Source organism: Amaranthus tricolor, chromosome 15 (assembly GCF_026212465.1).
Source record: "Amaranthus tricolor cultivar Red isolate AtriRed21 chromosome 15, ASM2621246v1, whole genome shotgun sequence".
NCBI classification, from domain to species: domain Eukaryota; kingdom Viridiplantae; phylum Streptophyta; class Magnoliopsida; order Caryophyllales; family Amaranthaceae; genus Amaranthus; species Amaranthus tricolor.
Window position 1 is genome coordinate 11,503,628 of NC_080061.1, and position 20,230 is coordinate 11,523,857.

Genomic DNA, 20,230 nt, shown 5'->3' on the forward strand with positions numbered 1-20,230 from the left:
CGTATAAACAAGCAATTAGTTGTAGTGAGTCCAGATTTTGTCTCGTTTTGGGATAGAGAAATCGAAGCCTATGAGTACACCAACATCTGTGAGCTGCAAATTGTCTCTGTCTATGTCACCTCAAACTGAGGAGGAGTTGGCGTATATGTCTAGGGTCCCTTATGCCAACGCAGTTGATTGTTTGCTGTATGCTATGGTTTGTACTAGGCCGGATATTGTGCATGCTGTTAGTGTTGTAAATAGGTTCATGGCTCGACCTGGGAGAGAGCACTGGCAGGGGGTGAAAAGGATTTTTTGCTATTTGAGAGGGACAACTGATATTGGTCTTGCGTATGGGAATGGTAAGGAGTGTTTGGTAACTGGGTATAGTGATTTTAATGATGCAGCTGATGTGGATACCAGGAGGTCGGTGACCAAGTATGTGTTTACTTTGGGTGGTTCTGTGGTTAGTTGGAAGTCTACGTTGCAGTCTTCGGTTATGTTGTCTATTACTGAAGCTGAGTACATGGCTTTAACTTCTGCAGCTACGGAATCTATATGGCTCAAAGGCCTTGTAGGTGCACTAGGTATAGAACATGATTTTGCTACGGTGTATTGTGATATTCTAAGCGCCATTTGCTTAGCTAAAGACCAAGTACACCATGATCGGACCAAGCACATTGATGTCAGGTATCAATTCTTACGTACTGACAAGAGGGTAAAGGTAAAGAAGATCGGGACCGCTGACAACCCAGCTGATTTCTTTACTAAGTCTATTCCATTTAGTAAGTTTAAACATTGCTTAGACTTGCTAAATATTGATTACTATGTGATGCAGTGGGCCCTTAGGGGCAGTGTTGGGGAGCCCCTGTTGTAGGCATGTTGGCCTTAAGGTGGAGCTTGCCCTGGGCTTATGAGGCAGGTGAAACATTATGAGTTGTTATACTTGGTGACGAGTATGAATGAGTCTTGGTTGAAGATTTATCGGGATGGGTCTTTTTGAAGACTTATCGGGATGTATGACTAATGCATGAGTCATACATCGGGTGTTGGCTTGAGATATGTTCACTATGTATTGATGAGATCGTTTGCTGACTACGAGTTCTCGTCAAGGTGGAGATTGTTGTTAGTATGCCTTGAACTCAAGATCAAGGACATCGAGGCTCCCGAAGAAGTGCACAACCCGCGAGCGGAAGAACAAAAGCTACTGTTTTTTTTTAGTATAGACCAGTCGCGGCTCACGAATTGATGTACGCACAACACTTAACATCTTCCACATGGTCAATGCAAAATTGTTTTGTCTTTTTCTCTTCACTAGGTTTAAGAGCTTCTTGGACTCGTTGCCTCAAATTTAGAACTTTACAATGCATCTTTTCGTACCGACCATGAGTTGATATCAATAGATAAGAGAATATAATAACGATTCCTTTCTAAAGCTTGTCGGAATATATATATATATATATATATATATATATATATATATATATATATATATATATATATATATATATATATATATCTATATATATATATATATATATATATATATATATATATATATATATCTATATATCTATATATATATATATATATATATATATATATATATATATATATATATATATATATATATATATATATATATATATATATATATAACTCATATTAGCATATCAAAATTCAGTCTTTTTGATCCACTGATCTTAAATGTAGTCATTATGGATTATATTTAATGCAGAAGATGTTAGTGAAAAATAAATTTAAAATATAAAATAAAATGATGTAAATAAAATATACCAATTATACTGCAAACTCTCTTCAAACTTCAATGCAGATAAAAATAAAGTTACTTAATTATATAATAAATCAAATAAATAAGTAAATTACTAATGTGGTTTTTTCATTCAGCCAACGCAAGTGCTTCCATAGGTCAGGATCACCACTATCTTTATCGCTATCACTACTTGACCAACGATCCATTTTATGATCAACATTTTAATCATCTTGTCCATGGTCGACAAATTTCTCATGAAAATTGTCATTTGAAATCCTCGTTTAAAAGTATTGCCACCCTATATGTTCTAAATTCACAACAATTTGATATAATTACGCAAATAATCAATTTTGTTTTGATAAATTTCGTTTATCGATTGAAGAATTCAAAAAATTTTAAACTTGCAAAAGAAGTCTTAACTTATTTCATTCCATTCTTATCCCAAAATATCAGTAAAATTCAAAATACAAAAAACAATAATTAAAAAGCACCCAAAAACGAGATAACAAACATAAGTAAAACAAATAAAGTCAAAGAAGAATAATATGTAACCTAACAACAAGAATAAAACCAAAAAATTGAAAAAAAAAAGTCAAAATTTGAACAACTTAAAAAATTTGGAATAAAAAAGTGTAAAACCCAAAAATAACTAAAACACATAAATAAAACAAAAAAAAACAATCAAAAGCAACATGAAAAACATTAACTAACCAAAAATATAAAATTCTAACTCTCAAAATGTTGTCATTCAGAGTGTATATCTGTTATCGAAAATAATATATTAATTACATCAAATAAATTCATTAAATAAATAATAAATTGGAATATGCCAAGATTAAAGAAAAGTTTCTATTTTGGAACTGCACAGGTCATGGCTCGCAACATACCTCACAGTATGCGACTTCATGAAGCGACATATTACTTCATGAATATATTTATTACCCTCGCCATGGGAAAGACTACTCGACTTGAAAAGAAGTAAAAAGGGGTAAAGGTAATATAAGGTGAAAAAGGCTTCAAAAGAAGAATTGGTCTTTGGAGACAAAAGTAAAAGCCGAGTCGACTTTTCCCCTCGCAAGGGAAAGCCGACTCGGCGTTATGTACTGGAACAATTGTATTTTGTTCTTTTCATGCCTTCCTTTCCTTAAGCTTTTACATGCAAGTAATTAGGACCAATTCTCTCTCTATAAATTACTCTCTTCTCTCCTTATTCTCTAATTTTCTAAATTATGATCATCATCATCATTTGAATCCATTGGAGATTCTTGAAGAAGCAATAAACATCTAGTCTAATCCATGGATGTAGTCTAATTAGGGGTGAAGCACGTAAATCTTAGTGTTGACTTTGTTTGTACTTTGATTGCTTAGATTTTATCTTCTTGATTCTGTTACAACAAATTCTAATTTGGGGTGCGTTTGTGTAAGTCAATTCTTCAGATTTAAACTTTTGTTCCTTAGGTAGTGGGGGCTAAATTCTTCAATCATTATCAAAGAATAAGTTATTAGAGGTTGTTTGGTGGTTTATTGATTGACTTTGAAGTAAATATGGCATCCATGAAGTTGGACATTGAGAAATTTGAAAGAAATCAGAATTTTTGGTTATTGCAAGTGAAGATGAAGGTCATCCTGGTGCAACGTGCAAAAGGAATTGGATGGTGGACAAAATGCCTTAAGGGGTGACTTTGGAAAAATGGGAAGAGATTGACTTAAAAGCTTTAAGTGCAATCCAATTATGTCTTTCAAAAGAGGTGCTTAGGGAAACATTGCTTATGGTAGGGAGGATCTTTGTATTAATGATGTGAAGAATGCTTTAATTTCAAGAGACCTTATTAAGAAGCAATTACCCCAAAAGCAGAATGTGTCTAATGAAGTGTTGTTTATAAGGGGTAGAACCAATAATGGTAGTTATAGTGGGATGAATAAGGGTAGATCCAAGTCTAGAGCATCTAACAAATCATAGCATAGTTGAAGGGGTATATAAAGAAAAATTGTTGGAAGTGGAAGAGAACGTAAAAGGAGAGTGATTCTAAAGATTCTACATCCGGAGATGCTAACTACGTGTTTGATAGCGATGATGGTGGAGCCTTAGTGGTTAAACATGATTACAAGGGAGATAAAGAATGGATTCTTAATTCCAAGTGTTCTTTTCATATGACTCCCAATAGAGATTTGACTCCCAATAGAGATTTATTTTCCCCTTATGAGAAGGTGGATGGTGGAAATGTAACCTTGGGTAATGATGATACTTGCAAGGTGGTAGGCATTGATTATGTGGTTATCAAGATGCATGATGGGATGATTAGGATGCTAAATGATATTAGGCATGTACTAGGGTTGAAAAAGAATCTCATATCTCTAGGTACATTGGAAGTTTTAGTATGTAGATGTTCTTGTGAAGGTGGTGTGATGAAGATAACAAAGGGTTCATTGATTTTGGTGAAGGGTAGCATGATTGGGCGCATGTATGTTCTATAAGGTTCTTTGGTTGTCGGGTCGGTGAACATCACCACTTCTACTATGAGTGAGCAAGAGACCAAGCTATGGCACATGAGACTTGGCCTATGTGTGAGCAAGGGATGAATGTGTTGAGCAAGAAGAGTGTCTTTGGTGGGAGAAGCCTAGGGTGTTGCCCTTTTGTGAAGATTGTGTATATGGGAAGCATAAGCGTGTTAGCTTCAAACCCACTGTCCATAATACCAAGGGTATTCTTGATTACATTCACTCGGATCTTTGGGGTCCTTCAAGAAAGGTTTCTTTAGGTGAACGCAACTACCTTTTTATGTTCATTGAAGATTACTCAAGGAAGGTTTGGTGTTTCTTTATCAAGACTAAAGATAAAGTAATAGATGTCTTCATTAATTAAAAGACAATGATAGAGAAGAAGATGGAGCCTAGGATCAAGAAATTAGGGACCGACAATGGGCATGAGTTCGTTGAGAAAGAGTTTCTCAAATTTTGCGCTAAAGAGGGTATCACAACGCATCGCACATGTGTAGGCAGGCCTCAACAAAACGAGTTGTCCGAGAGGATGAACAAGACGTTGTATGTATGTTGAGTGAAGCAAAGTTTGGTAAGGAAGTTTGGGCCGAAGCGGTGTCAACGGTGTGCTACTTGATCAATTTTTCTCCACACACCACTCTTGATTTCAAGTGTCCCCAAGAGGTATGGTATTCTTCTCTAATCGATTATTCAAATCTTAAAATTTTTAGATGTAATGCATATATACATGCTAATAAGGGGAAACTTAAACCTAGAGCTAAGAAATGTATATTTGTTGGCCATGGGTTGGGTATCAAGGGTTATAGAGTTTGATGTGAGAAATCTAGAATGGTAATAAATTCTAAATATGTCAAGTTCTATGAGTCGTCGATATTTGCTTGCCCTTGAGATATTGTTGTCACTAACAATGTAGGTACAACACATGATGGTCGTGAGGAGGTAGAGCCTCTTATGAGTACGAGAGCAACAAGGGGAGAATGACATGTATCAATCGATGCAATCAACGTCTCATAAGGTACAACGGTCAAAGAGGCATGTAAAGCCAACAAGAAGATACATCAAGGAGTGTAATTATGTAGCCTATGCTCTCACGGTTGCAAGTAAGGTAGAAGGTGGAGATTATCTGGGTTCTTACAAGGAGGTCATGGGTATGGTAGATGCAAGTAAGTGGCTTAGAGCCATGAGACAAGAGATGAAGTCTCGTGAGAAGAATGACACTTTTTCTATTATGAAGGCTCCAAAAACATGAGGATAGTGGGACGCAAGTGGGTTTTCAAGAAGAAAAAAGGATCATCTAGCTATAGTGGCCCCATCTACAAAGCAAGAGTAGTTGCAAAACGTTATTCTCATGTCGAAGGCATTGATTTCCATGGGATATTTTCTCCGGTGGTGAAACATTCTTCTATTAGAGCCCTGCTAGCTTTGGTGGTGATGGAATACATGAAGTTTCATCAATGGATGTAAAGATGACATTTGTCCACGGTGAGCTTGATGAGGAGATATACATGAACCAACCTGAGGGGTTTGAGGTTATCAGTAAGGAGGATTATGTGTGTAGATAAGAGAGATCGTTATATGGCTTGAAAAAATCTCCAAGGCAACGGTATAGGAAGTTTGATTTCTTGTAAAACAATGCTTGAGGTGGAGAAGCTAAAGGAGCAATTCTCAAAGGAGTTTGACATGAAGGATTTAGGGGAAGCTAGGAAGATCTTAGGGATGGAGATTTTTAGGGATAGAACCAATGGGTTCTTATATCTTAGTCAAAGAAGATATATTAAAAAGGTGTTAAAGAGATTCTTCATAGACATCGCGAAAGTTGATTCTACTCCGTTTGGTTCTCATTTCTTATTCTCTAAAGAAAGTTGCTCTCGGACCAAGCAAGAAGAAGAAGACATGCGTGGTATTACATACACAAATGTCGTGGGTAGTATCATGTATGCTATGGTATGTAGTCGTTCCAACATAGCTCAAGCCATGAACATGGTGAGCGGAGTTTATAGTGGCAACGGAATCATTTAAAGAGGCGAAATTGTTTAAGAGTCTCATGGGGGAGTTGTGTCCAAAGGTGATTTTTGTTTATGTGCATTGTGATAGCCAAAGTGCACTACATTTGGCTAAAATCAGATTACATTTCATAAAAGAACCAAACATATTGATATCAAGTATAACTTCGTTCGTGATTAAATTGAAACGAAGAGTATAACATTGATTAAGATTGCAATGGAAGACAACCCGGCGGATATGATGACTAAACCGTTACCTTATGGCAAGTTAGTTTATGTGTGGACTTGATTGGGCTTGCTCCATTTGACATATGAGTTGTTAGTGTTAGGGTTAAGGTGGAATCCATAGGAAATATGTGATTTGCATATAAATGAGGATGTGATTTCCTCACCTAGAATGGTGTATATGATTTACATATTATTCCAGCTTTCGATGATGTCTTTAGATTGTTTATATGTTTATGATGCTGGTTAGCATGTTTGGGATGTTTGGCTTGCGGACTCAAGTCAAGGTGGAGATTGTGATGTTTTAAGTGTGATTAAGGTGTGACTTTAGTCCTTAATCCTTTGTTAAATGTTTTGTGGTGAAAAGAGGTAAAAAGGAGTAAAAGTGATACACGATGAAAAAGGATTGAAAAAAAGAATTGACCTTTAGGAAAGAAGTAAAAGCTGAGTAGGCTTTTCCCTTGGCCAAGGGAAAGCCGACTCGGCGTTATGTGCTGAAACAACTCTATTTCGTTTTTTTTGTTCCTTCATTTCCTTAGACTTTTACATTTAAGTAATTAGGACCTATAAACTGTAAATGGGCGTAATTACATAGAATTAGATGAATGCTTTCTTAACCTCTCTCTGTACAAATTACTCTCTTCTCTCCTTATTCTTTAATTCTCTTAATTGTGATCATCATCATCTTTGTAACTCCATTGGTGATTCTTGAAGAAGCAGTAAGACATCTAGGCTAGGCCATGGACGTAGCCCAATTAGAGTTGAACCACGTAAATCTTTGTGTTGGCTTTGTTTGTGCTTTGATTGCTTGGATTTCATCTTCTTGAATGTGTTGCAACAAATTCTGATTTTGGGTTGTGTTTTTGTAAGTCAATTCTTGAGACTTAAACCTCTGTTCCTTGGATAGTGGGGGCTAAATTCTTCAAAAATAAATTATACACTTAAAGTTGGCACAAAGTCGGAGTTAGAGTTTGACATTGGTGGAATTAGAGTCGGAGTAGGATCGAAGTTGAATTCGAGTCGGATTATCAATCTTTTTTTGAGATTCACCTCCAACACGACTAAGATTTGGAGTCGGATTATATTATCAATTTTTGCTGCAGAATACATGCCCTAACTGGCCTGGACAAGTGATCGAAGCCGACTCTACCTAACTTTTTTTATTGAATAAAGCTCACCAAATGACAAAACTACCCTGCTGATGACTAAATGAGTTGAAGTATTCTCTTATCTTCAAATATCTATATAGATAAAAACCAAATCCAGTTGCCCACTTCTCTCCATCTTCCTATCTCAATTCCTCTTTTCTTTACTTAAATTCAATTCTCACATTCCTTTAACAACATCAACAAACGTTCAATTCTTGCAGTATAAAAATGGAAGCTTTGGCGGGATCAAGATTTTGTTTCCCATGTATAAAAGCTCCAGCTTTGAATCATCATCTTCATATCAGAAAACAACGATTAATGGTCACTAGAGCTTCCATTGCTGTCGAGCAAAAAAACCCTCAAACCAAAGTTGCCCTTATTAGAATTGGCACTCGAGGAAGGTACCCATCTTTTTGTTTTGTTTTGATTTTTTATCTTATTTTGATTCTTCATATCTGGGTTTAGTTTTTTTGTAAAAATGTGCCATTTTGAATCTTGAAATTCACTTTAAATCTAATTGGCTAATTGTATTTTCCTGCATTGATTGTGGGTTTGAAGTTGGTTTCAGATTAGAGTATATTGTACTATATTAAAATGACTCAATGACAATGAAGTTGATATGATGTTTGATAGCAAGAGTTTATTGGAAAGAACCTCCATTTATTACTGAAAATTAACAAGGGTAAGGTTGCTTACATTTGGATTCCGACCCTTCCAAATCACCCTTAGCTGGGGGCCAGCATTAGGGTAATGAAATGGATTTGAAGTACTCTAGTTTATGTATTTCATGATTAGCAATGTTTAGTAGCCTGCACATTGTTTTGACTTTTTTGGTTGAAGTTGTTGTATGAAGATATGTGATATGGGTGACCACTTTGCATTCCATGTTGATATTATATGATGAATACATCAATGACATTTAGAATTATTGGATGTTTTCTATATCATGTTAATGATCTTTAATTATTTGATGCTTTCTTTATCATGCCATCATTGATTACGAATTTGGTAATGAAGGATGATTGGAAGAGTTTAATTACTCCTAGATGCTTTTGAGTATTAATGTTCACTTAATAGACATTTTGTTGGCCAACAACCACGCCAATATTGGTTCTCACGGTTCTCACTTGAACTTCTTCCTATATATATAATGCTCATGTTCTATCCTTTTGATTGAAAGTTCAAATTTTCTATCTTGATTGTGTTGTACTCCTTGATGAATATTTCAACTGGATTTATATGTATTCTTTGCTTGTGTAGGACAGTCCGTTAGCACTTGCTCAAGCTTACGAAACACGGGCCAAGCTCATTGCAGCTCATGAGGAACTGGCAGAGGAGGGAGCCATTGAAATTGTGATTATAAAAACGACTGGTGACAAAATACTAACACAGCCACTGGCAGACATTGGTGGGAAGGGCTTGTTTACGAAGGAAATAGATGAGGCCCTCTTAAATAATGAGATCGATATTGCTGTTCATTCCATGAAGGATGTCCCCACGTATTTACCAGATAAGATAATCCTACCTTGCAACCTTGAGCGTGAAGATGTTCGTGATGCCTTTATTTCCACTACTGCAAGCTCTCTAGCTGACCTTCCAGCTGGCAGTGTTGTTGGGACTGCATCACTACGAAGGAAGTCTCAATTACTACATAGATATCCATCTCTTGAAGTAAGATTAAGTTCAGCCATATTTTTCCTCTATCATTTTTTAAGGGAGACTTGTAAACTGTCAGTAATGAATGCTTCTCATTTACTATATTTGAGTAATAAATTCTAATGTACTAGTCCAGAAATTAGGCGTTTTGTTTTCCATTATAAACTCACATATAAGCATATCACTCGGAAAAGAAGGATCAGCACAGAAGGGGTCTTTAATCTTGTGGGTGTTTATAAATGGAGTTACTATGCTTGTAGGATGAGTTTTCTGACAATCATAAAGTAACAAAAATCAGATCTGCCTGAATAAATACACTGAACGTCTGGGTTGATATAACCAAGACAAACTGTGCTATTTGCATTAATTTAAATTCTGTATCCTTTCTTAATTGCATCAACTATGATCATTTTGTATGCTGTGTGTCTGGCCCTTCAGTTTGTTAGACGTTTTTTGATGTAATCGCTTCACATTTTGTAGTACTAGTGGATATTCTTTTTCTTCTTTATTTTTCTAAGTGTCCTCAATTTTTTTTTAGAAAATACTTTTATTTACAGGTGTAGATGACACTTTGTTTATGTTTACATTTTGTTAAAAGAGTAAATATGCTTTAGATATGCGGCACTTATAAACATCTTTGAAATATTGTTACAGTTGACGAAGTGTGGTACCTATAACCTATTGTTACTGTTACATGTGGTTTGGAGTTCAAGTCAACTTCATTGTAATAAGATTCTTTGTTTACTCTTTTCTTTAATTTTTCTTTCTTTCCAAAATAGATGTATTGGGTTAATTAATGCATGATTAATGACGAATTCAAGAAATAAAATAAAATACATGTTCGATGATGATTGATATGCTTTTTTCTTTTGATTAAATAATTCATAAATTTCTCTAAACAACCGATAAATAACTTGCATCCTAATTCCTATACATGAGGTTGAGGGTTTAAGCCTTTGAGAAAACAATTTTGTAGATACTTTAATTGTAAGGTAAAAATGTGGTGATGGCTTTTGTATAAAGTGGAAGTAACACATGGCTATTCTCTACAACATACTACATGGCATTTTCTCAATACCAAATGGCTTCCACTGCAGGGTTTAGGAGAGTCTATGTGTGCAACCGTACCCTTGTAATAACAAAGAAGTTTCTTTCAATTGACTATTGATTGTGAGCATATTTTGTAATAAAACATTTATTAGAAGTGCAAATGATTTAATGAGCCTTGCATAACCTTAATTTTTTAAAAACTTGAGAAGTCTCTGTTTTGTGTCGATTGCCTGGAACAAGATTGGACTACATTTGTCGTCTACTCTGAACCTTTTTGATATTGTACTCCTTTGTGGTTGCCTTAGCATATTCCATGCGGGCATTTGTGTTGTTTGTTTAAATAGTATTTGAAGTACTGTGGGAATAAAATTTGTGAAGTAATTCTGTCTTGGCTCACATATCTGCAGGTACTAGATAACTTTCGTGGCAACGTACAAACACGGTTGAGAAAACTAAATGAAGGGTTGGTTCAAGCAACTCTATTGGCCTTGGCTGGCCTAAAGCGTTTAAATATGACAGAAAACGTATCTTCTGTTCTTTCAATTGATGATATGCTTCCAGCTGTTGCTCAAGGGGCCATTGGAATCGCTTGTCTACAAAATGATGATAAGATGGTATGTTTGATTGTACCATATTATTCCTTAGCTTTTATATTTATATATAAACTTTGATGAGCTGGGGCAAAACATTTGTTTTCGCTGTTTAAGCTCACAATTTATGCATCTAAGTCCTAATGCTTTTCCACATTAATTCTTTATTTTCTTGGTCACATATTTGTTTATGGTCTTTAATGCACAGTTTTGACAATGAATTTCTTATTTATGTATTTTTGAAGTTACAAAAGTTGTTATTTTAAAGTGTTACATTGAGACAAATCCAACGGTTCAAGTTTTTGAAGTTTGATCCCCAAAAAATCGAATGTTGCAACTAATAGAAAATGGAGAATATTATTTTGGTTTATGGATTATCCATTAATTATCTTACCCAGGTTGAATTATTTAGGAGCAAGTAGAGTGTATGAATACGGTGCAGCAGTAATACAAATAGCAAGAACACTTGAATGAATCCAGTATTTGTTTCTGCAACATTCCCTAAATTATGTTCTTCAGGCTTCCAAGCGTAAAAACATTGGATCAAACACATTTACATTCTATTAAGTTTAGAAGATGCTAACTAGTTCGATTTGGTTTGCATGATTTGATATCGTATTGTTGATATGCTGCAGTGTATTTGTCCCATGTCTGGAGCAGAGTATTAAATTTTTCGGGTTAATTTGAAAAAATGTTTGACATGGTTTCTGAATTCTCTTATGTTTGGCTCTCTTGATAATAAAATTTTCATTTACCGAAGAAAAAGTCTCATGTTTCTGAACCTATTTTTTCAGGCAAACTACCTAGCCTTGTTAAATCACGAAGAAACTCGATTAGCAGTTGCTTGTGAGAGAGCTTTTCTCGAGACTTTGGATGGGTCTTGTCGTACCCCTATTGCTGGTTATGCTTGCAGAGATGAAAATGGGGACTGCTTTTTTAGAGGGCTTGTGGCTTCTACAGACGGAAAGCAAGGTACACTAACTCTCTGATAGTCCAATTAGATTCATCAAAAGGTTTTGAATCTTGTACTAAATTTTCTCAGTCTTGAAGCTCTGTTCAGTGCTTTTTGCTAAGATCTTGTGGTTATGTACGCATTTTCGATATCTCTGGTGGGTAGGTTAGGAATTACACAAATTCTTATACTTGCATTTAATAGCCCAATAAGAAACGTTTAGCTAATAGGCTTCTTGTTTCGAGGTCAGGAGATGGTCTCATACAAGACGGGCTGTATGAATTATGATTTAGGATTGTTCAAAATGATTTATGATACATGTTTCCTTGCATTCTGTTCATCGATTTGAATGTCATGATGATTTGTTGCAGTGATCGAGACATCTCGAAAGGGTGCATATGCATTTGACGATATGGTATCGATGGGAAGAGATGCTGGAAAGGAGCTTCTTTCACGTGCTGGTCCTGGCTTTTTTGATCCGAGATGATATGAACTTGTTCAGTAAGGAAATCTAGTTGTAGCAATAGCTGGCTTTATGTTGTTTTTGGTGAGATTTCCCATTGATTCTGTTTGTAGCATTAGTATGTATCGTAATGGTAATTTGTTTTAGGCTTCAGTAGAATGAGGATTTGTGTCCTTCAATCTAAGGACTTTTAAGGATATTAGTAATAACTCAAATATGTATTCATATTTTCTCCATGTACAAGAAAATCCTATATACCCTGCAAGTTTTTTTTTTTTTTTTTTTTAAAATTTTTGAATTTATTGATTAATTTGATGAATTCAAATGAGTTTATTTTGAAAAATCAGAACTGATCTCAAGCTATGTACTTGTATCCTCAAATAATATGCAAATAAGAATTTAATAAAATTTTAATAGTATTAAGTTGAAAATTTTAAAAATTGATTGCAATTTCTGTTATGTACGTATAGGAAGATCAATCCCTCTCCCTTTCTTGATTTTTGCGTATAAATGGATGATTTATCTACTTATTCAATTTTAGTATTTTTAGTTTATGTTTTTTTTAATATATAACCCTTTAGGATTTTACATCTCTTTTGCTAAAAAAAATTCTCATTTTTCAAAAAATAAAATTGAAGTATTTGTAAAAAAGGGAGGTATTTTAAAATACCTCAATGTGTTAACATAATCACATCATCATCATCACCATCACCATCATACCAGTTTCGATCCCTGGTTGAGCTGAACATAACAAGCATGTTTGAGCCAGCAACGCAGGGGGAAGTTGGTGTTATGCCTCTCCAATATTTTATAATATCTCTTAGCTTTAGATAGGTTGACTTCTACCTTTTTTGTTGTTGCATGAAAATCACAAGATAAAGACTTTTTAGTGAATCTTATTTTTACTTGTTTTAGGGATTGAATAATTATAAGTAATAGATTCAATTCAAAAAAATAATTTTAAATAAATTGAAGAAATTGAATATGAAGTGAATAATATTTTTTGAACTTTTTCAAAAATAAAATCAGAAATTTTATTAAACAACATTTGATTCAATATGAAAATTTATCCCATGTGGTATTATATAGAATTGTTTTTCAGATCGACTTAATGTGTTTATTTTTTTTTACTAAAAATAATGACGTAAAAATGAAAAGAATACAAAACTATTGAGGCAAAACATTGGGATTTATGTTATGGTGGATTAGAGCTGTTCAAAACAAACCCGAACTGAAAATCCGACCCGGAATCGAAAATTATCCTACCCGAAAAATGTAAGTTTTTTAGGTTTACCGAACCGCAATTACCCGAACCGAAACTTCACTCGAACCGTTTGATAACCGAAAAGGACAAAATTGAACTCGAACTGCAACCGAATTTTATAACCGACATATAAACCTTAACCGATGTTACCCGAACTGAACAGTGATCGACCCGAGTCAAATCCGACCCGAATTATGCACGTAACCGAATGTAACCTGACTAAAACCGATTAAGATCGAACTGTTTTTAACCCGAACTGATACAAACCCGATCGATTATTAATCGAACTGTTTTTAACCCGAACTGATACAAACCCGAACCGATTGTAAATCGAACTGTTATAAATCCGAATCAAATTTTCACCTAATTTTAGCAAATTAAGTCCAATTTCAGTTTTCTAATAATACGGAAAAAGGAAGAACACAAGTTCTATACAGAAAAAAGATTGCATACAGAATATGACTGTTATATCTGATAAAACAATCGGTAATTATTTTTTGTAAGTAAATGAGCATACATCAATTAAAAACCTGACTATTAACTTATTTCGATATTGACCCAATCAATAGTTATCCGTAACCGATAACTAATCGAAAAATAAAGCTCGAACCCGATCTGTACCCGAAAAAACCTAACCAATTAGTAATCGATGACAACCCGAGACCGATTGACACTCGACACGAACTTCAACCAACACTGAACTGATGCTAACCCGATAGCTTGAATAACCGATCTCTAACCGAACCATGACTAACCGACTCGACCCGAGTGTGACCCGTTGTAACACATAGCCGAAAAATAACCGATCTGAAATGCAACCGAACCGAATAACACCCGTCCGAAACCGACCCGATCAACCGAATGAACACCTCTATGGTGAATTTTTCAAGTTGGGTTATTTTCAGGTTATGACTCTAAATTTTCGATTTATGAATCACTAATTTTCGGTTGGATTTTGAGTTAGAGTTATGTTTAAACAGGTTGCTAGTTAGGCCCGGTCCAGTTGTCCTATCAAATGGGCGGATATGTACAATATTTTCTTATAAAACCAAATTTTGGACAGGTAAAAGCCATCATTCAAAATTAATGTGCTGAGCGGCAAGAAAAATAGATGTGAGCAAGCCTGCCCGCCCAAAATTCTAAATATGTATTTTTAATATGTTAAAAACTTAAGTTCATGAATAAAATTCAAATACTTCTTTTGTCTAATTTTTTCACTTTACATTTTAATCTGTCCCACAAAATTTGCATTACTTCTAGTTTAAGCTATGCCACAAATTCCTTTAATTTTCTTCTGTGTATTTAAGTTACATTTGCATTATTTCACACATTTCTATCACTTCTTTATAAAATATCAATTAATCCACTTTTCATAGTTTATGGAACAAATTTGATGAGACATACATAAAAAGTAGCAAATTGATCATAAGCCAAATTTTCTTCATTATCTTCTTTTTTTCAAATATACATCTTTGTTGCTATAGATTAGTTCTCATGCAATTTATGGCACAAAATATCTACAGCACGACATTGCACTAATTTAATTTTACTAATTGTTTGAAAGACGGTCTCTAAAATAGGCCGACCCATTAGTATGTTTTTATCATATGAAATGTAGATTTTTATCATTATGAAATGTAGGATTTTATGTTGAACATTTAGAGTATATAGACCTAGATTTGTATAAACTACATACTTAGTATAATAGTGGGACTAAATAAATATATTATAAGTCCAATTAAGTGCCTCAAAGAATTTGATGAATCATTACTTTGATTCATAAGTTTTGTTTGATGAATCATTACTTTGATTCATAAGCTTTACTTGGTGAAACATAATTACTTTGGTTCGTAAGCTTTGCTCGGTGAAATATTACTTTGATTCATAAGCTTTGCTTGGTGAAACACTTTTGTTTCAAAATGAGGTATTGTTTTTGAATGCATAGCTCTATAAATAGAGGTTGCATGCCAATGGACATTACATCCCAATTTCATATCATTTATGATTTCTCTCTTAAGAATACTCTTATTCTTGTTCTTCCTTTCATGAGATAATATTGAGAGAGTAATTAACTCTTAATACCATCAAAGTTCATAATTCACTACAACTAACACTTGTATTTACTATTGCAATTTCCTTGTGCTAGGATTTTGTTGTGTAGATTGTATTTCATTGTGAATTTTATTTTATCATCCCAAGCAACTTTTGTGGGAGAAATATCACAATAGGAAAGTGCATGAACGCCTTCTACTCATATCAAGTTTTCGAGCGACTTCTCTGATTGTCGCAACCTTATCTTCATGGTGTCCATTTGGTGATTTACAAAGTAAGGAGTTCCATTGCCATCCACACAAGGGAAATATAAATCGGTTTGTTTATTTGTATTTGCATTATATTTCCAATATTTTATCATGTAAAATGTAGGTTTGTATGATATAAAACGTAGGTTTTTATCATATGATATATAGAGTGTATGTATATATATTGTAGGTATATATTACTTTATATTAAATGTAGGTTGTTATAGATGTTTTGTTATGTGTGTATCAGTGGTGGACCTAGGATTTGAAACATGGGGTTGCGAGTCTAATAAAAGCATCTTGATTCTCATTAACAAGTAAAACATAACTTGAAAGACTATAATATCAATAAAGTAAAACGAAGATATAACTCAACTAACCCACTACAATAACAAACTGAGCATTTCTTGATCAACTAGCCCTCAAGTGCGCAATATTTGCTCATCAGTTGATGTGTAGTGTTCATCTTCATTAAGAAAAAAAAAACAATCATCATAAAAAGTAAGGTAAAAGATATATATAGTGCACAAATATGTCACAAAAAACTTTAGTCATTCAAACTTAATATTTACATTTACATAGGGCCATTTCGACGACGTTTCATATGTTTAAATTGTCTAGCAATAACTATATTATGAACATTTTCAAATAAGTCCCGCTCCAAATAAGTGACTAAATTGTCATTTAGAAACTCATCACCCATGCTATTACGGAGTTTATTCCTGATAAATGTCATCGCAGGAAAAGATCTTTCAACTGATGTTGTCACCATTGAGAGAGTCAACACTAATTTCAAAAGGAAATACACCTTCGCATGTATCAAATGCTTCCTCAATACAACAAGTTTTATAGAAAGTTCATTCGAATTCTTTATGCCCTAAAATCTTTCATCACTCCGAACATCATAAATGAAAATTTCAAGTTGATACTCAAAGTACAATAAATCCCTACTTGAAAATTCATTAGGATAAAACTGAGCAAGTCGCCACAATTTCTTGGAATCAAAAGCAACAAATTTGTTTTTTAGGTGAAAGCATGACATGAAAACAAGTTATCTCATCAAATCAATCATCTGATTCCAACATAATTTGATCAATCAAGTTAAGAAACACTCCTACTCGAAAGTGTTGGTCGTTAGTTTTTTGCACTTGGCCACATCTATATCGTCTAGTAAGAACATATATGTCATCCATCTTAGGAACAAAAATATCATACTTATTACTAAATGAGGTGACTTTTTCCAAGTGACTATACCATCCTTCATCTCTAAGATTCTGCAACTGTTCTATAGTTACATTAATAGGTCTCATGGCATTCACAATATCTTGCTCCTTTCTTTGTAATGACAAATTTAATTGATTCGTAAACCCAAAAATTTTCAATAACAATTGTGCAACAAAAATAAAATCAAACCTCGTAAATCCAAATGCAATGGACTCCACTTTCAACCTTTCAATACTATTAGTATCTTCTTTGATAGAATCAAGCACATCAAGAATTGCAAGATATAAATGAAACAAACTCAAAATTGTCTTGAAATAAGTACACCATCTAATGGTAGAAGGCCTACTTAAGCTACACTCTTGATTCAATCATGTTCTAGGCACAATTTCACCATCATTTAATGCTTCTAATATATGTTAGGCTTGTTTATCTCGAAGAAGTTCCTTACGCTTACAAGAAGCCCCCACGAAATTCAACAAATTACCAAGTGTTACAAAAAGCCAAGCACAATCATCATTCTTAGTAGCAACAGCAACGAGTGTTAGTTGAATTTGGTGAGCAAAACAATGAATTTAATATGCGCAAAGAGATTCAGTCAAAATTAAAGTTCTTAGACCATTAATTGCACCTCGCATATTACTTGCACCATCATAACCTTGCCCTCGAACCAATAACAAAGTCAAAGAGTGTTTCATAAGCAAAGTTCAATAGCACACGTAAGAGTTAAAGAAGTAGTGTACCCACATGTGCCAAACCAAGTAATCGTTCTTTCACCATTCCTTTCTGATCAACATATCTCATAAAAACATTTAGCTGATCTTTATCACTAATATTACCAGATTCATAAGCAAGAATAGAAAAAAAAAACTACCATAATTAAGTTCCTCAATGATCTTTTTTGTCGTCTCTGTTGCACAAGCATTAATAATGTCTTCTTGTATTTTAGAGATGCCAATTAACAATAGTTTGGAGAATTTTCCAACATAACTATACTTGCATCAGAGTCCCTCTTTGCTATCAATTTTAGAAGCTGGATATAATTTTCTTTCTTCATAGATTATTAAGATTCATCATAACCACGAAAAGCCAATCCTTGAAGCAAAACAACTTCTATAAGAGCCTCTAATCTAGTATCATAGTAATTTTCATCTTGAATTGATTTCTTTTTTAAGATATTTATAATCGAGCTCTTTTTATTCTGAAAATCCATTAGAGACTTTAATGCATTGTTATGAGCACTCAAATGACCACCAACATGTTTTTGAAATGCATCCCCTTTACACCAAGTTTAAATCCATCACTAACAAAAGCATCTCCCTCACAATAAACACCGTCATTTCTAAAAAAATAACAAGGAAAAAAAATGCCGCATCCTTTGATTTACTATATTCAAGCCAATGTACAAACTTATCAAACCAATTAGGAACAAACCTTCGTTGTGTCTTTTCATAGTATGTGTATGGGAAATTATGATCTTTGGTTGACATGACCTCTTCGAATATACTCACAAATCACTCTCCCTATCATGTACATGAAAATCAGAAATTCGTCTTCTCAATACTGGATCGTGGAATATCACTTTAACTTAGTCTCTTAAATGACCAAGAAATTGGTGTAAATGTTGGTTTTTTATTTGGTGTGAGAATTGGGGTATAAGTTGGAATAGGTTCTTGATATGAATTTGGTGTATGAGAAGGAGTTTTTGTAGATTCTTTACGCTTTCGCTTTGAACAAAAATTTGTAATAGCTGAATCTTTTAATGACTTCATCCTAAAATCAATACAACTAAATTATAAAATAAACTTGATACTTTATAACTTAATTTAAGGTATAATTAGAATAATACTCATCAATTTTAGAAAAATTTATTTGTTGTGAATAATCCAACCTATTTTCCAAAAATTGCAAATAATCCCACATTTGAAAATTCTTTTAAAATATAACCTTTGCTTTTAGTTTGTTGCCAATAGACCCTTTAGAAAATGACCTACTATATCAAGTTACCTCTCATCTTCTCCTTCTTTATAATAATCCAACCTATTTTCTATTACCTATCAATAATCCCATCTTTTGAATTTTTTTAAATAATTCAACTTTTGTTTTCATTTTTTTACCAACGGATCTTTTAAGAAGCTAAATACTCAATTTCTCTTTACCACTAGTTTATAAATTATAATAATCCAACATATCACATTCATACATGTTAAGTCTCTTAATTTCTTTAACACATTTTCTCTTCAATTATTATCAAACAAATTACAATTTTTAAAATACTCAATTTCTCTTTGTCATTGATTTAAAGGGGTACTATACTTTGAAGGGATGTGAAAAAATTACGACTATTATTGATTTTTTATAGTTATATTGATTATAAAATTTTAACGTGTAAATTTCAACTTGATAAAGATGATACATAACTGGTCGGTGGGTACCCGTTTCAATGTATTTTGTGGCCCATGACCCAACCCGGCTAAGGCGGGTTGGGTACCCGATCCAAATTATATTATTTTTTAAAAAATTGATCCACCATTTAGGATGTAGGTCAGCGGGTCGGGTGAAGCAAAACGGCGAGTCGAGTCAAGCGGGTCGAATATTTTGAACACTCCTAGTTGTTGGGATATGTATGTAAAGACAATTATTATTATTTATGCAATAATCAACTTCATAAGCTTGGGAAAATAATAGCAATTTCATTTAGCTTCTTGAAAGGTTTATTGGCAACAAAGAAAAAGTAAAGGTTTAATTATTACAAAAAATTTTAAAGGTGGGATTATTGACCAGTAATGGAAAAATAGATTGGATTATTATAAAGAAGGAAAAATATGAAAGGTAACCTGATATAGCAGGTCATTTTTTTGAAGGGTCCATTGACAACAAACTGAAAGCAAAGGTTGAATTATTAAAAAAATTTCAAAAGGTGAGATTATTGACGGGTAATGAAAAATATGTTGGATTATTCACAATAATTTTTCCTTGTATTTATTAATGAATAACAATCAATAAAATCATAAACAAACACAAATACAAAGTCTAATTTTAAATTGAATTATCATAAATCATACTCCTTCCGTTCTTTTAAATTTTTCCACTTTAGGTTTTTCAC

At 33.6% G+C, this 20,230-nt stretch overlaps 2 protein-coding genes across 2 annotated transcripts; one reads left to right on the forward strand and one right to left on the reverse strand.

Moving 5' to 3' along the window:
- The first annotated feature begins 7,692 nt into the window (after positions 1–7,692).
- On the forward strand, positions 7,693–12,619 carry LOC130800635 (porphobilinogen deaminase, chloroplastic-like). Its single transcript, XM_057664196.1, has 5 exons — positions 7,693–8,029; positions 8,894–9,299; positions 10,742–10,948; positions 11,719–11,896; positions 12,248–12,619. The coding sequence occupies exons 1-5, from the start codon at positions 7,857–7,859 to the stop codon at positions 12,361–12,363; spliced, it is 1,080 nt and encodes a 359-aa protein (XP_057520179.1). The 5' UTR covers positions 7,693–7,856; the 3' UTR covers positions 12,364–12,619.
- Positions 12,620–13,010: 391 nt separating this feature from the next.
- On the reverse strand, positions 13,011–16,945 carry LOC130801016 (uncharacterized). The gene is made up of 3 exons (XM_057664769.1): positions 16,798–16,945; positions 16,482–16,689; positions 13,011–13,080 (listed from the first exon to the last, which is right to left on the reverse strand). Exons 1-3 carry the CDS (start codon positions 16,943–16,945, stop codon positions 13,011–13,013), a joined length of 426 nt encoding a protein of 141 aa, XP_057520752.1.
- Between the last annotated feature and the right edge of the window lie 3,285 nt (positions 16,946–20,230).

Coding starts and splice junctions, on each gene's coding strand:
- LOC130801016 (XM_057664769.1), bottom strand. CDS start 16,945: ATGTCATGCTTTCACCTAAAAAACAAATTTGTTGCTTTTGATTCCAAG. Junction 16,690..16,797: donor TTTCATTTATGATGTTCGGA/GTGATGAAAGAT, acceptor TTTTGAAATTAG/TGTTGACTCTCTCAATGGTG. Junction 13,081..16,481: donor CGTCGTCGAAATGGCCCTAT/GTAAATGTAAAT, acceptor TGTTATGTTCAG/CTCAACCAGGGATCGAAACT.
- LOC130800635 (XM_057664196.1), top strand. CDS start 7,857: ATGGAAGCTTTGGCGGGATCAAGATTTTGTTTCCCATGTATAAAAGCT. Junction 9,300..10,741: donor ATAGATATCCATCTCTTGAA/GTAAGATTAAGT, acceptor ACATATCTGCAG/GTACTAGATAACTTTCGTGG. Junction 11,897..12,247: donor TTCTACAGACGGAAAGCAAG/GTACACTAACTC, acceptor GATTTGTTGCAG/TGATCGAGACATCTCGAAAG.